Raw genomic sequence first — 13,849 nt, 5'->3', positions numbered from 1 at the left:
TCTGACCTTTGCCCACTTGCCCAGATGATTACTATGTTCTGGAAGCTGACTGACTATGTTAAAGAAAACACATTTCATGTGTGAATGGGATGTGAGGAGAGAGGAGGGCGGTGCCTATTGGCCACTGCATATGGAGACTTGGGCTTGAGGTGGTGTCGCTGGCAAGCAGAAGGGTTGGGACCTGAACTCTGTCAGGTCTGGGACTACCCTCTACTTCAAGAATGGGACATGGAGTATGGAAGCCTGTTGTTAATGGCAACCCACAAGATGCTGTCAAGGGAAAGGTTTTGACGGAGTCAAGGCTTAGGAACCTGAGAACCTGACTTCATTTCCTAAGACCCAAGAGATTTGGCTCAGTCATCAGGGATAAGGCGCTCATGCCAACTCATTCTACAGAGGAGGGCCCAGGACCCCCTGCCAGTGTCCCCGGCCACCGCCTGCTGAAGCTCCATAGGTTCAGGAGGCCCCGATGCTCCCCAGCCAGAGCCCCGAGGAAGACAGCACACCAGCCACAGGAGAAAAATGCCACCATAGTTTATTGTGAAAGGAGAGGGAAACCATGAAAACCTGTGTGTCCTTCCCAGATCTATCTAGACACTTTGGGGGTGCTCAGGGGGGAGCTGGCCCCAGAGCAACCACAAAACAACTTCTGTGGTCTGACTCTTTGACTCATGGGTCTAGCATTATGGGACAGGGTACCCCACCTCTGGCCTGGATGGCGGGGTACAGCAGCCTCTCTAGTTGATGAAATATACTTTCGTAGCGTCATAATGGCCATAGGTAATGTATTTTCTGTCCTTCAGCGGCCACCAGCGGTCAGAGTAGCTGGCAGGGTAAGCGCGAGGCTTTTCTTGGACACAGCTGAAGATCGCCAGCCTTCCATCTTCCTTGGCCATAAGCGGCAGGTAGAGGCGAAGCTTATCTAGCAGATGACCAGGCCAAAAGGAATTGGGGTGGGTGAGCTGATGACCGTCGGTCCTCTTCTTTAATTTCCTGGAAAGAGAGAAGACACAGGGAAGATGGGTCACATCAGCTGGGGCCCAAGAGGAGACCGGCAGTGTGCTGATCAGTGGGCCGCTGATGAGGACCCGAGGTCTGGAGAGGCTGCTGTGGCCCTGGGGACGCAGGTGAGGGCAGGTGTGACCCCCAGAAGCGGCCTCCAATGCCCAAACCCACGGCCTGCCTCAGTGTGCTCTGGAGTTTGAACTCAGGACTCTGGAGTTATTATTATTATTGTTGTTGTTGTTGTCAGTTGTGGGACTTGAACTCTGGGCTTGGGCACTGTCCTTCAGCTCCTCTACCACTTGAGCCACAGTGCCACTTCTAGCCTTTTCTGTTTATGTGGTGCTGAGGATTCAAACCGAGGGCCTCATGCATGCCAGGCAAGCACTCTACCACTGAGCCACCTTCCTAGCCTTTGCTCTGGTTATTTTTTGAGATAGGGTCTTGATTTTTTTTGTCTGAGCTAGCCTAAACTAAGACTCTTCTTAGTCACACTTCCTGCGATAGCTAGAATGCCAGGTGTCCACCATTCTGCCCAGCTGTGTGTGTGTGTGTGTGTGTGTGTGTGTGTGTGTGTGTCTGTGTGTGTGTCTGTGTGTGTGTGTGTGTACCAGAGTTTGGTCTCAGGGCCTGGAGTTCTCACTTGGCTTTTTTCCCCATTCTTTTATTGTCAGTTTGAACTCAGGGCCTGAGTGCTGTCCCTGAACTCTTTCCACTTTGAGCCACAGCTCCACTTCCAGTCTTCTGGTGGTTAATTGGAGAAAAGAGTCTTAAGGACTTCCTTGGCTGGGCTGGCTTTGAACTGCAATCCTTAGACCTCCTCCTCTTGAGTAGCAAGGATTACAGGCGGGAGCCACTGCACCCGGTCCACTTGGCTGTTTTGCTCATGTCTGGACTCTGCCACTTGAGCCTCACCTCCAGTCTGGTATTTTGTTGGTGAATTGGAGAAAAGTCTCATATACTTTGTTGCCTTGGCTGGCTTCAAACCTTGACCTAAGCCCACTGGATCTTTCCAACTTTTTGTCTAGGCTAGCCTTGAACTTGGGTCTTTCCCATCTCTGCCTTCCGAGTAACTCGGATTTGACCACTCCCAAACTCTAGAAGCATTTTCTTGTGCTGTGTGGAGTCTCGCCTCTGGACCCAGCCTCGCTGGCTGGCCATTTGCCAGTTTCACTTCTGGAAAATGGGATGCTGAGAGGTCACATGATGTCACTCCTGGGAATCATACAAGCAGCGCCTGCCTGGTGCCGGCCTCTGGGCGCTGGCTGGGGGCGGGGTGGGGGGAGCGGTCGCTGGACTGGGCTAGGAGCCCCCACAGAACCTCCCTGGAGCTGGAGTGAGGCCAGCCTGCCCTCTCGCCTCCTTCCCAATGGGGTGAGATGCTACAAACCCCGCAAAGTCTTCAAACTCTTTGAAGTCCATTTTCTTCATCTTTTTTGGTGTTTTCCTAATGGGGAAGAGAAAGAGGACATTTTGTTAGAGGGGGAAATCTAGGCTAATGGAAACTGGAGATAATAGGAGACTGGTTTCTTTTCATTATTGGGGGGGGGCTTGAAGTCAAAGCTTTGGTTGATTGGTTCAGATTTCTGTTTACAGCTAGCACTCTACCACTTGAGCCACATTTCCAGCCTCAGCTTCTAGCTAGGTAATTGGAGATAGGTCTGAGGAATGTCTCCCCCACCCCCGCTGGCTTCCAAGCCTCACCCCGTGAAGTAGCCAGCCACCAGCACAGAGCCGGAGTGTTTCTGAGTCTTCTTTCTTTCTTTTCTCTTTCTGAACTCTGAGCCTGGGCGCTGTCCCTCAGCTCTTCAGCTCAAGGCTAGCGCTGTACCCCTGGAGACATAGCACCACTACGGCTTTTTCTGTTTAGGTGGTGCTGAGGAATCGAACCCAGGGCTTCATGCATGCTAGGCAAGTACTCTACCACTGAATCACCTTCCCAGCCCCTCTGGGGTGTTTCTTTAGCTCTGTTTTGATGCATGGGATGGAACTCACACTAAACATGTGCTCTAATCCCTGAGCCGCCCATAGTAGCACAGCCTTAGGATCTCCCACTTAATCTTAGGTAGTCAGAGAGAGCCAATGTCTTTCCTTGAGCGAGGAGACCTTTCCCCCTTGGAGCTACGGCTGGCCAAGTGCAGGCAAAGATCCCTTTCCCAGGTCCCTAGCCACTTCCTGGGTCACAGAGCTCAGGAATTAGTGCCAGACCCCCTTGGGATGGAAGACAGTCACCAGGTGACCTGAAAGGCTCTGTGCTAACTGCTTGCCGGCTCGCACTGAAGCTCAGGTCTTCACAGCCGGCACCGGCAGCAGGTCTGGCCCACTGATGTACGTGGGAATACCTGGACCAGGGCAGAGTAGACCCACGGACGCACTCCCTGACCTGACCGGCGCTGTCTGTGCTCCACCCCACTGCGCACGCGCGTGAGGAACCCGCATCCATGAAGACACCGAGCTCACGGCGGCGGCGGCGGCGGGTACCAGGTGCGTTAAGCAAAAGGCTTGTCTGTCTCCACAGAGCCTTCTGCCACACCGCCCCGGGCAGCTGGCAGTGGTCGCAAGCGCTGGGCAGGCCCGGGGCTCCCCTCCACCCAGCCGCCACCTTGGCCCCCCATCCACAGTCAGCAGTCACGGTGCCCGCAGGCCTGCCGCACCCCAGGAGGCCACAGTTTTTAAAGAAGACTTGGGTTGGCCAAGGGTCAGGGTAAGGCCCAGGGCAATGTTTCCTCCTTCCAGAGGCAGAGCCACCCAGCAGAGGCAGGACTGCCCCGCTGTCCTCCGCAGCGCCCCTGTGGGGGACTCAGGATGGCGCTCACTCGGGCCTGCGGAGGTGCAGGGTGTGGTCACCCCGGGTATGCCCTGGTCCTAAGGCCGGCATCCGAGGTGACACTAGTGACCAGCCGATCCAAAGCGGCAGGCTGGGAAACACATGACACCCGGTGGCTGCCAGCAGAAGGGACAGCGAGGGGCAGGCGGGCGGGCGGGGAGGCCAGGGGCGGGGAGGCCAGGGGCGGGGAGGCCAGGGGCGGGAGCCCGCCGCCCAGACACTCAGCTTGTCCATCTTCTTGGCTTTGCAGAGGTCCTGGGCCTTGAGGACAGCCGCACTCAGAGGGTAGAGGAGCCAGTCCTTGTAGTATCCTCCAGGCTGCCGGATGGGGATCACTTGCTCATCCTGGTAAACGATCTTGTCTCCGGGGTACAGCAGCGCTGGGAGTGGCAGGAGAGAAGTCAGCACACTGGTTACCCAAGATCTCCTCAAGGCTTTGAGCGCACACGTGCTGAGCACCTGTGCGCCAGCCCAGTGCCGGGGTTTGAATCAGGGCCTCACAGTCTCACTGGGCTTTTTCTTTTTTTTTTTTTAATTTCATTTTATTTTATTTGTGAACATACTGTACAGAGGGGTTACAATTACATGGGCAGGGTAATGCGTACATTTCTTACCAAGCATTGCAGCCTCCTCCTTTGTTTACCCTTCTTCCCAGCCTCCCCCCTCCCCCCCCACTGGGCTTTTTCACTCAAGGCTGGCACTCTATCCCTTGAACCACACCTTCGCTTCTGGCTTTTTGCTAGATAACTGGAGATAAGAGTCTCACGGACTTTCCTGCACAAGCTGGCTTTGAACAGCGATCCTGAGCAGCTAGGGTTACAGGTGTGAGCCACCAGCGCCTGGCTGTGCTCCAAGTTTTGATACTATTGCTTCTGTGGGGCACAGGAGGCTGTATAGGTGAAGGCAGGGAGGGACATGCCTGATTTTTAAATGTTTACACATTTAATGTACATTGTTAAAATAATAAGTAATTTTACATACAAAAATAGATTTGTGCCTGGCTCACGTCTGTCATCCTAGCTACTCAGGAGGCTGAGATCTGAGGATCATGGTTCAAAGCCAGCCTGGGCAGGAAAGTCCATGAAACTCTTATCTCCAATAAACCACAAGAAAATAGGAAGTGGTGCTGTGGCTCAAGTGGTAGAGCATTTGTCTTGAGCTGAAGAACTGAGGGACAGCGCCCAGGCCCAGAGTTTAAGCCCCACGACGACAAAAAAAAAAGAAAAGAAAAGAAAAAATAGATTTGTGAGGAGATGTTTATTAAAATATCAGTAGTAACCAACTCAAGCTAAGGGGGATATTAATTTTTATGTTTTTAAAGAAATGTAATTGTAACCCCTCTGTTCAGTATGTTCACAAATAAAATAAAAAAGATTAAAAAAAAAAAAGAAATGATTGAGTCTGGGTTCCAGTGGCTCAAGCCTGTGATCCTAGTGACTCTGGAGGCTGAGATCTGAGGATTCTGGTTCAGAGCCAGCCTGGACAGGAGAGTCTGTGAGACTCTTACCTCCAATTAACTACCAAAAAAGCTGGAGGTGGAGCTGTGTCTCAAGTGACAGAATGTGCTAGCCTACCCTTGAGAGAAAAAGCTCAGGAACAGCATCCAGCCTCTGAGTTGAAGCCTCAGAAAAGGAAGAAGAAGGAGGCAAAGGAAAAGGAAGAAGAAGAGGAGGAGGAGGAGGAGGAAGAGGATAAGGAAGAGAGAAGAGGGAGGAGGAGGAGGAGGAGGAGGAGGGGAGGAGGAGGAGGAGGAAGAGGGGGAAGAGTGGGAGGAGGAGGAGGACAGGGAGAAGGAGGGGGAGGAGGAGGGGGAGGAGGAGAAGGTGGGGAGGAGGAGGAGGGGGAGGAGGAAGGGGGGAGGGGAGGCTGCGCTTGCCCTCCCTCCTCCCAGCATCCTCACAGCCTGCAGCGGCTGGGCTGTCTGTCTGTCTGTCTGTCTGGGGGAGCCTGGCTGAGGGCCCGCCGAGGCGCTCACCTCTCATGAGGATGTCCTCCGTCAGGGGGAGGCCATAGGCCTCGCACTCCTTCCAGCACTCCAGGTAGACAAGGAAGGCGTCCCTGCGGACCTTGCTGATGAACTCCTTCATGTCCCCGGCTATGGTGGACGGCAGGCAGTGCTCATCAAACTGCTTCTTCCCGCAGCGCACCAGGCGGCAGCACTCCGAGTACTGGATGGAGGAGATGGGGATCTGGGGGAGAGCGGGGAGGGGGGGCTTGTCCATCAGTCCATCACTTCGCCTGGCTGCCAGAGGCCCCAGGAGGGGCTGGGGCAGAGCAGGTACAATGGGGCTACAGCTTAGGTCCCACAGTCAGTGGTTTCTGTTACCCTAAAAGGGCGCCTCAGATGGGCAGTGCTGTGGCCATGTGCGTGTGCGTGCTCTGAGTGCGCATGCGACTGTGCAGCAGAGGCCGCACGCCAGGGTGTCCTGCTGGGAATGATTGTATTCATGCTCACTGGCTCCCTCTCTCTCTCTCTCTCTTTTTTTGTTGGTCGTGGGGCTGAACTCATGGCCAGGGCACTGTCCCTTAGCTTTTCACTCAAGGTTGGTGCTCTACCACTTGAGCCACACCTCTACCTCTAGCTTTTTGGTGGCTCATTGGAGATAAACCTATTGGACTTGTCTGCTCAGGCTGGTTTTGAACCTTCATCCTCTGATTGCAGCCTCCTGAGTAGCTAAGCTTGTAGGCAGGAGCTCGGGTGCCTGGCTGGATTCTTTCGTCTTTTCCCAGGCACCAGGATTACAGGCGTCATTTACTGGATGAACTACTTCTCCAGGTTGGCCCTTTCTTCTGTAACATGTGCTTAAAAGCTGCTGACCCCTAACTCAAGATAGAGGAAACACCCCGCACCCCGCCTCTATCCTGTGTGTGTCTGCGGTCACTCTGGGGTCACCTTGGGCCCAGGAGCGGCGGGGACTGTGTGACATACCTTCCCACCCCTAGCCCCATGGGCCCAGGAGCGGCGGGGACTGTGTGACACACCTTCATACCTTCCCACCCCTAACCCCAGCTTTCCCCGTGCAACCTAAACCAAATGTCTGTGCTCCAAAGACAGCTGAGGACTGTCTTCCGCCAGCATGCCCACGGGGAGCGGGAGAGGCAATAAATAATAAATAAAGCTCCTTTCTCTGCCCTCCGCCACGTCCCGTCGTTTGGCACGGAGGGACAAGCGGCAGGCCGACACGTCCAGCTGCTGGACTTTGGGTGTGGGGTCTGAAACCTCTGGATTCACTTTGGTCACCAATTCCTTGGATTCTGAAGCCAGGCCCTTCCACTGGGGCTGTGATGGGGAGACAGCCCTGGTCCCCGCGGGCAGTGACAAGAGTGGCAGGCTGAGGTACCTTTCGGCGCCGCCTCCGCTCCCGGTAGCGCTTGCCCACGTCCTCCATCTCCTCCAGCGTCAGAGGCCGGAACTCCACCCTTGGGTCAATCTTGGGCACCTGCAGCAGGTCCATCTTAGGGGGCTCATGGTGTGAGACCATCACGGGCTTCTTGGCAGGCCTCTTTGGGGAAGCTTTGCACACAGGCAAGTCCAGAGCTAGAGTTAGAGGGAGGAGTGAGGGAGGGCGCCTGGCCACAGTGAGCCCACGCTACCCAGCTGGTTCTGAGGAGGGGGCCCCGAGCGCTGTCCTCCGTCCCCACGACCCCAGCTGCCATTCTCAGCCTCCACTAAGTGGCAAATAGAACCTTGGCCAAATGTTGGCCAGATTGCCTCCACCTTCCCACCTTCGGTGGAGCTAAGATGAAATCCAAATCTGCGAGACATCAAGAAAATAAATAACAAATGCCAGCAAGGACAGGCAGGTGGGAACACTTAGACCCTCCTACAGCCACCATGGAAATCCTAACAAATTTGGAGGCTGAGAAAAGGGAGGACTGCGGTGGGAGGCTAGCTTGGGTAGAAAAGCTTATATCCTTTCTCAACTTATAGCCAGATGCAGTGGTATGTGCCTGTCTTCTTAAGCTATCGTGGTTCGAGAGGCCATCACGATGGGAAGGAGCTGGGCTTGACAACACATGCCTGTCATCCCAGCTACCATGACCTGCCTTGAAACCAGCAAAAAGCAGGTCTGTAGGCATGGCTCAGTGGCAGAGCACCTGACTTGAGTTCAAACCCCAATATGGTTAAAAAAATTTAAATTTCTTTTTTTTAAGCAAGTTGAAGAGGGTGGGGTTAGGGAGTGAAAATGATCAAAGTACATTGTGTGCAGTCCTCCTTCAGCTCCCCCAGTACTGGGATCATAGATGTGTGCTACTATGCCTGGTTTAGCTCTGTGTGTGTGTGTGTGTGTGTGTGTGTGTGTGTGTGTGCGTGTGTGTATTTTACTGGAGTTTTGAACTCAGATCTTCATGTTTGCCAGACAGACACCCTTACATCTGATCCACATCTCCAACCCTCTTTTGCCTGGTTATTCTTGAGATAGGGTCTTGCTTTCTGCCCAGACACATGCCTAGACTAACAGGTACATAAGCCACACCCAGCATTTTTCCATTGAGATGGAGTCTCATGGACTTTTCTGCCCATGCTGGCTTGAAATCATGATCCTCTGTCTCCGCCACCTGAGTAGCTAGGATTATAGGCGTGAGCCATTGGGACCGGGCTCTCATTTGCCTTTACATGGACACAAGGGTAGCTGAGTCCTTGAGAAACTATCTGCGTCTAAGTTGATCTGTGGGTCTGGAAAAGCCAGTTGGCTAACAGATAGCCAATCAGAACAGGAGCACACACTTAGGACTGCCACAGGGGCAAGGCCCTAGGTGGTAGAACACGCACTCTGAGCCTTCAAGAACTTCGGCTGGCTTGTGAACCACTGCCTGTAGGTGCTGTTCAAGATGTCTGTGGTGATGGCATTCTGTTTCCCAAGAGAGCTGAGGTAGACTACCAGGTCTTCTACCTCCTGGGTCTTCAGGCCGACACCAATCTGAGGAGAGGAGAGAGGCCACCATAGCCAGCCCAGCTCCCATCCAAACAGGGCTTCATGCATGCTAGGCAAGCACTCTACCACCAAGCTGCATTCCCATCCCACTCCTGGCTTCTTGGTAGTTAACTGGAAATAATCTCACAGACTTTCCTGCCCTGGCTGGCTTCTAACTGCAATCCTCAGATCTCAGCCTCCCGAGTAGCTAGGATTACAGGCATGAACCGCTGGTACCTGGACAGATTGCATTTTTACTTTTATTTACTTGTATTAATTCACCAGTAAAATAGGACCGGTACCCCCTGGTACCAGTAAGAGCTTATTGAAAATGTAGCATCTTGGGCATTGCACAGAGATACTGAGTCAGAAGGCTCACACAGGATTCAAATGCCAGTGCCAGCTGGAGAAGCTCTAGAAGGCTCTAGAAGTGTAACTAAAAGCCCATCTCTCTCTGGGCTCAGTTCTTGTTTGGGCTTGAACTCAGGACCTGAGCATTGTTCCTGAGCTGCTTTTGCTCAAGGCTGGCACTCTACCACTTGAGCCACAGCACTGCTTATGGCTTTCTCTGTTTATGTGGTAGCGAGGAATAGATCCTGGGGTTTCATGCATGCTAGGCAAGCACTCTACCACCGAGCCACATTCCCAGCCTGGGCTCAGTTTTGAAGATTCTTTCCATAGCTGGGTTGTTTTGAGGTTGGCTCTTCAGGCCTTCCACTCGGATAGCCTTTCCCCTGCTCCCCGGCTCTGAGCATGGAACCCAGGGCCTATGTGAGCCAGGCCCCGCCTACTACTGCACTGTACCCCAGCCCTACAGGTCTTCTAAGGTCAGATGATGCAGACGTGGGCTAAAGATCTGGTTTGACCATGGTCCTCACCCCAGTACTTCTCGTCTGTCTCTACTGTAAGGCGGATGGCCTGATCCCCGTGTCTGTCCTTTAGTGGATCAGAACGTGGGAAGGGAGCTTACTGCCTTCAGCGTCATAATGAACTCCTCCCTGGAGATCTTCCGGCTCTCGTTGTGGTCCGAGTTCTCAAATATCTCCCCAATCTTGATCTTGTGATTGCGCAGGAAGGAGTACAGGACGGACAGGGAGGGGGGCTTGGGCAGCCGGAGCTTGGGCACGGGGTGGTGCACGACTCCTCGCGTAGGTCTTTTCTGGAAGAGGAAAAAGGGGGGTAGGGAGGAAGTCGAGGCAAGCAGCCAGTAGGTGGCAGCCTTTCAGCGTTGGAGAGGAGCAAGGCGGCTGTGAAGGGAACGCGGGGCTGAAGGCAGAGTGCACCGGATGGGTGGAGACAACTGGCTTTTGCTGCACAACTCAAGAAGTCGCTGCTTCTGGCCTTGGCTTCTCTCTTCAGAAGCGAGAGGCTCAGATGCTGAGGCCGAAACCTCAGTGTGGCCTTCCGTAATCCAATGTGCACCCCTGCTGGCGCCAGGCAGAGCTGTCTCTTGGCCTCTGCTCCTCCTGGACTTCCTGACTGATGTCCTTTCCTTTTTTGTACTTACCTGGGCCCAACTCGGCCTCCAATTCTGAATGCTTCCCGGCCATGGTGTAGACTGGAAGTTTACCCAGGCCTCCCTGCCCCAGTGTGCTGCTGCTCTGTGCCCCCGTGGATGGGATCTGCCTCTGTGCGGGGCCTGCAGGAAGCCTTCCTGTCACATTCTGATGTGTCTGCCCCCCTGCTTCTGCACGAACCCCATGTGTAAGATCGTGTCTTCTGTGGCCACACTTCCCATCTCCTGTCCTTATACTGCTCAAGGCTCCAGGCCCTGGGCAGGGACACAGGAATTGTTGGCTGCTAGAATAAAGGATGCTGGGAAATAAGGGCTGGTCTACTTATACATGAAGAATCAGGGACAGAAAGGTGAAGCCACCTGCATAAGGTCAGGGAACACACAGTAGTAGGGCTGGGCTTCTGGCCAAGCCCATAGACAATGTGCTGCGGGGTTTTGGCAAGGATGACAGGGTACTGGTCTGAAGGGTTCTGGGCACCAGTGAGATTGTAATAATGGTAAAAATGTTGGTCACTGTATGAATATTTCCCATATGCTCAGCACTAGCCAAGGCACTTGGTGTAATTTATTTCAACATCACAGTAACCCCAGGAGAAAGGCACAATGATTAGTTTACTTTAGTATTAGTTTTAGTATTTATTTATTTTTGTTGGCCTGGGCACTGACCCTGAGCTCTTTTGCCCAAGGCCAGCACTCTACCACTTGAGCCACAGTGCCACTTCCGGTTTTCAGGTGGTTCATTGGAGGTAAGAGTCTCATGGACTTTACTGCTGGGGCTGGCTTTGAACCACAATCCTCAGATATCAGCCTTCTGAGTAGCTAGAATTACAGGTGCGAGCCACCAGCCCCTGGCTTATTTATCTGTTTTTAAGACAGGACCTTCTATGCTGCTATCCTGGAGCTCAGGACCCTCCCTACTCAGCCTCTTGAGTAGCGAGTACTACAGACATACACTAATACACCTGTCTTCTCCTCATTTTATAGGTGAGGAAGCTGAAGCCCAGAGATCATAAATGTGTTTAAATCGAAGTCATTTGAGCTCTTATCCCAGCTTGACCTGTACCGGGAGTTTCAAGTATTTTGTACAGCAAGGAAATGTGGCCGAGGCAAAGGAGCTAGTGCGGACTCTGCGTCTGCCTGAGGATTCCCCTTCACCTCCCCCTACCCCCGCCCCCGCTGTGCACCTAGGGGAGGCCTTGGGGTCTCCAGAATAGCCATGTGGGTGACCCAGCTTGGAATCTGCTTTTCCTGTCTAGCCCAAGTCTTCAGACGCACAGCTAGGCCGGAGACTCCTATCGATCCTTCTGTGAAATGGGTAGACCAGCCCTGTCCTGTGTCACCCAAGGGACAAGAGACCCCCAAGACTTCCAGCATCTTCATCTGGCCAGCAGGGCCGCTCACCATGGCGGTCCTGAGGCGGTTCAAGCGGCTCATGAGCCGGGCGTTGCGCAGCTCCTGGATGTCCTGTAAGATCTTGCTCTCTGAAGGCGTGACGTCAGCCTTTCCATCCAACCACCGCTTCACGTTGCCCATCGACTCCAGCTGTTTCCGTAGCTTCAACCTCTGGCTGAGCCAGGTCGCCCTGTCCACTGGCTGCTCCTGGATATCTTCAGGTTCCAAGGTTTTGTAGCTGGAGAGAGGCTGTGGGGGAGAGGGGGGCTGGGCCGGGGGACCACTGGGTGTCCAGCCTTTCTTGGGTGGCAGGATGATGATCCTCCGGCGGCTCCGTGGCAGGTGGAAGTCCTTCCGCTTGAACTGCTGGAAGCAGTGCGCAATGACCCGCTCAGGGTTGAAGGTGGGGCCCTTGCGAGAATCATCCTCATCTTCCGAAGCATTGGGCTGGTAGAACCCTGGGGAGAAGAGGGAGAGGTGGTGAAGAGGACTGGAAAGTCAGGAAGGAAAGATGTCTTAGCATCTGATGTGAGGCTCCGTGATGAACTGGCAGTAATGAAACGAAGAACATCACGTCATTGCGGGACCGGTACCCGCGTGTGCCAAGCTGAGGGCTTCACGCACTTTCTCACGTGGAATCCCCTTCACCTCCAGCCTCAGGGCCAGCTGCCCAGGGCCAGCCTGGACCTCACGCCTCCTGTTTTCACGTTCCATTGTGGTTACGATAGCTTCCCCCACGGTGCCAAGATAGTGGTTGAGAGCCGATTGGCCTGGGCTGGTCTTAATCACGGATGTTCCTGCCTCCTACCTCCTAGCAGCTAGGATTTACAAGCAGGACCCACAGATGCCAGCCACTCTCCATTTCTTATTCTGTTGTTATCCCTTTGACAGAGTCAAAGGGATTCACCTTTGAAGCTGGAGCACTTTGCCAAGTCCCTGGCAGACTGCCGACAGAAACTTGGAGACTCAAGTTCCCATGTGTCTTCAGTGTGGAGCCCGCTAGTGTTTGGAGAAAGTGGCAGAGTGGAGCGGAGGGCTCCAGGCACAGGAGCTCCAAGACAGCAACCAGGCCCACTCCTCCAAAGGTGCATCACCTGCCCTCACCCCAGGGGAGATGCGCAGTGTGACCCCCACTTCCTTCTTCTGCAGCTTGGTGCCTGGTAGGTGTTGCCCTCAACCTGTCCAGCAGAACCAAGGACAGACTGGAGTCATTTCACAGGCATGGTCCGTGTCGGGTTCTGGGAGTGTGTGTGTGTGTGCAATGCACCATGGGAGCATCTGTGACGCAGTAGCTCCAAGCTTTGCTTTAGGCACTTAACTTGCAGAGCAAAGTGATCTGTGGCCATGGCTATGGATACCAGGATGATTGGCTGAGCGCAGCCACGTGCTGGGAGGAGGTGGGGATAGAGGGAAGGGCTGGCAGGGGGGACCAGGATCCCAGACACTTTGCTTTTTGTCCACACATTCATGCCCAGGGGTCCCAAATTGGAAGTAAAAGCAATCAGTCAATCAATTGACTGACCAATCCCATATTCTCCCCATAAACTGTAAGATCTCAGCACATCAACCAATCATTAGGCCTCAGCTTTCTCATCCAAAGAACAGGCCCTGCACACACAAGAGGGTTTTAAGAAGGCAAGCAAGTCACAAATAGAGAATTTCAGCACCCGAGAACCAGTGCATTAATAAACTCTTGAGATGTCCATCAAGGAAGAGAACACGGTCTATTCCCACGACAGCTGTGACAATGTGCATGCAAAATGGAAGAAACTAGAGCAGCTACATGCTGCTCAAGAAACTAAAGGCAGCTACATGTGATTGGTTCTATTTCTGCAAAGTGCCCAGAACAGGCAAATCTACACACAGAAAGATTACCAAGGTAGGATGAATGGGTACAGTGGGTTACGATGAACTGCTGGCAGGCCTGGGGTTTCTTTGGGGGGATGATAGGTATGATCAGGAATCATTGGTAATGGTTGCACAAGGATGTACATGCACAAAAAACCCTGAATTGCTGGGGATGGAACCCCAGCTTTGCGCAGGCTGGGCAAGTGCTCTACCACTGAGCTACTCCCTGGCTCTAAAATGTTGAATTTTATGATTTGTGAATCTCATCTCACTAAAGTTAGGCACCCAGGTGTCACTCACACCTGTAGTCCAGCCCATGCAGGCTCAGTTCTGAGGACTGTGGTTTAA

At 53.5% G+C, this 13,849-nt stretch overlaps 1 protein-coding gene across 1 annotated transcript; it reads right to left on the bottom strand.

The window, feature by feature from the left end:
• Positions 1–534: 534 nt before the first annotated feature.
• Efcab12 (EF-hand calcium binding domain 12) lies at positions 535–12,367 on the bottom strand. The gene is made up of 9 exons (XM_013010336.1): positions 12,247–12,367; positions 11,663–12,111; positions 9,716–9,904; positions 8,598–8,751; positions 7,171–7,367; positions 5,805–6,018; positions 4,056–4,209; positions 2,393–2,449; positions 535–993 (listed from the first exon to the last, which is right to left on the bottom strand). Exons 1-9 carry the CDS (start codon positions 12,365–12,367, stop codon positions 738–740), a joined length of 1,791 nt encoding a protein of 596 aa, XP_012865790.1. The 3' UTR covers positions 535–737.
• Between the last annotated feature and the right edge of the window lie 1,482 nt (positions 12,368–13,849).

Source organism: Dipodomys ordii, unplaced genomic scaffold (assembly GCF_000151885.1).
Source record: "Dipodomys ordii isolate 6190 unplaced genomic scaffold, Dord_2.0 Scaffold12, whole genome shotgun sequence".
Lineage (NCBI taxonomy): Eukaryota > Metazoa > Chordata > Mammalia > Rodentia > Heteromyidae > Dipodomys > Dipodomys ordii.
The sequence above is the reverse complement of the archived record's forward strand: the minus strand, read 5'-3'. Positions and strand labels throughout refer to the sequence as shown.

Bases quoted from the DNA above. Each gene is read 5' to 3' on its own strand.
- Efcab12 (XM_013010336.1), bottom strand. From the start codon at position 12,367: ATGGAACGTGAAAACAGGAGGCGTGAGGTCCAGGCTGGCCCTGGGCAG. The intron at 9,905-11,662 runs GTGAGCGGCCCT...TTCCTCTTCCAG, and splicing joins ACCGCCTCAGGACCGCCATG to AAAAGACCTACGCGAGGAGT. The intron at 994-2,392 runs GTTTGTAGCATC...CTCTCTTTCCAG, and splicing joins GAGTTTGAAGACTTTGCGGG to GAAATTAAAGAAGAGGACCG.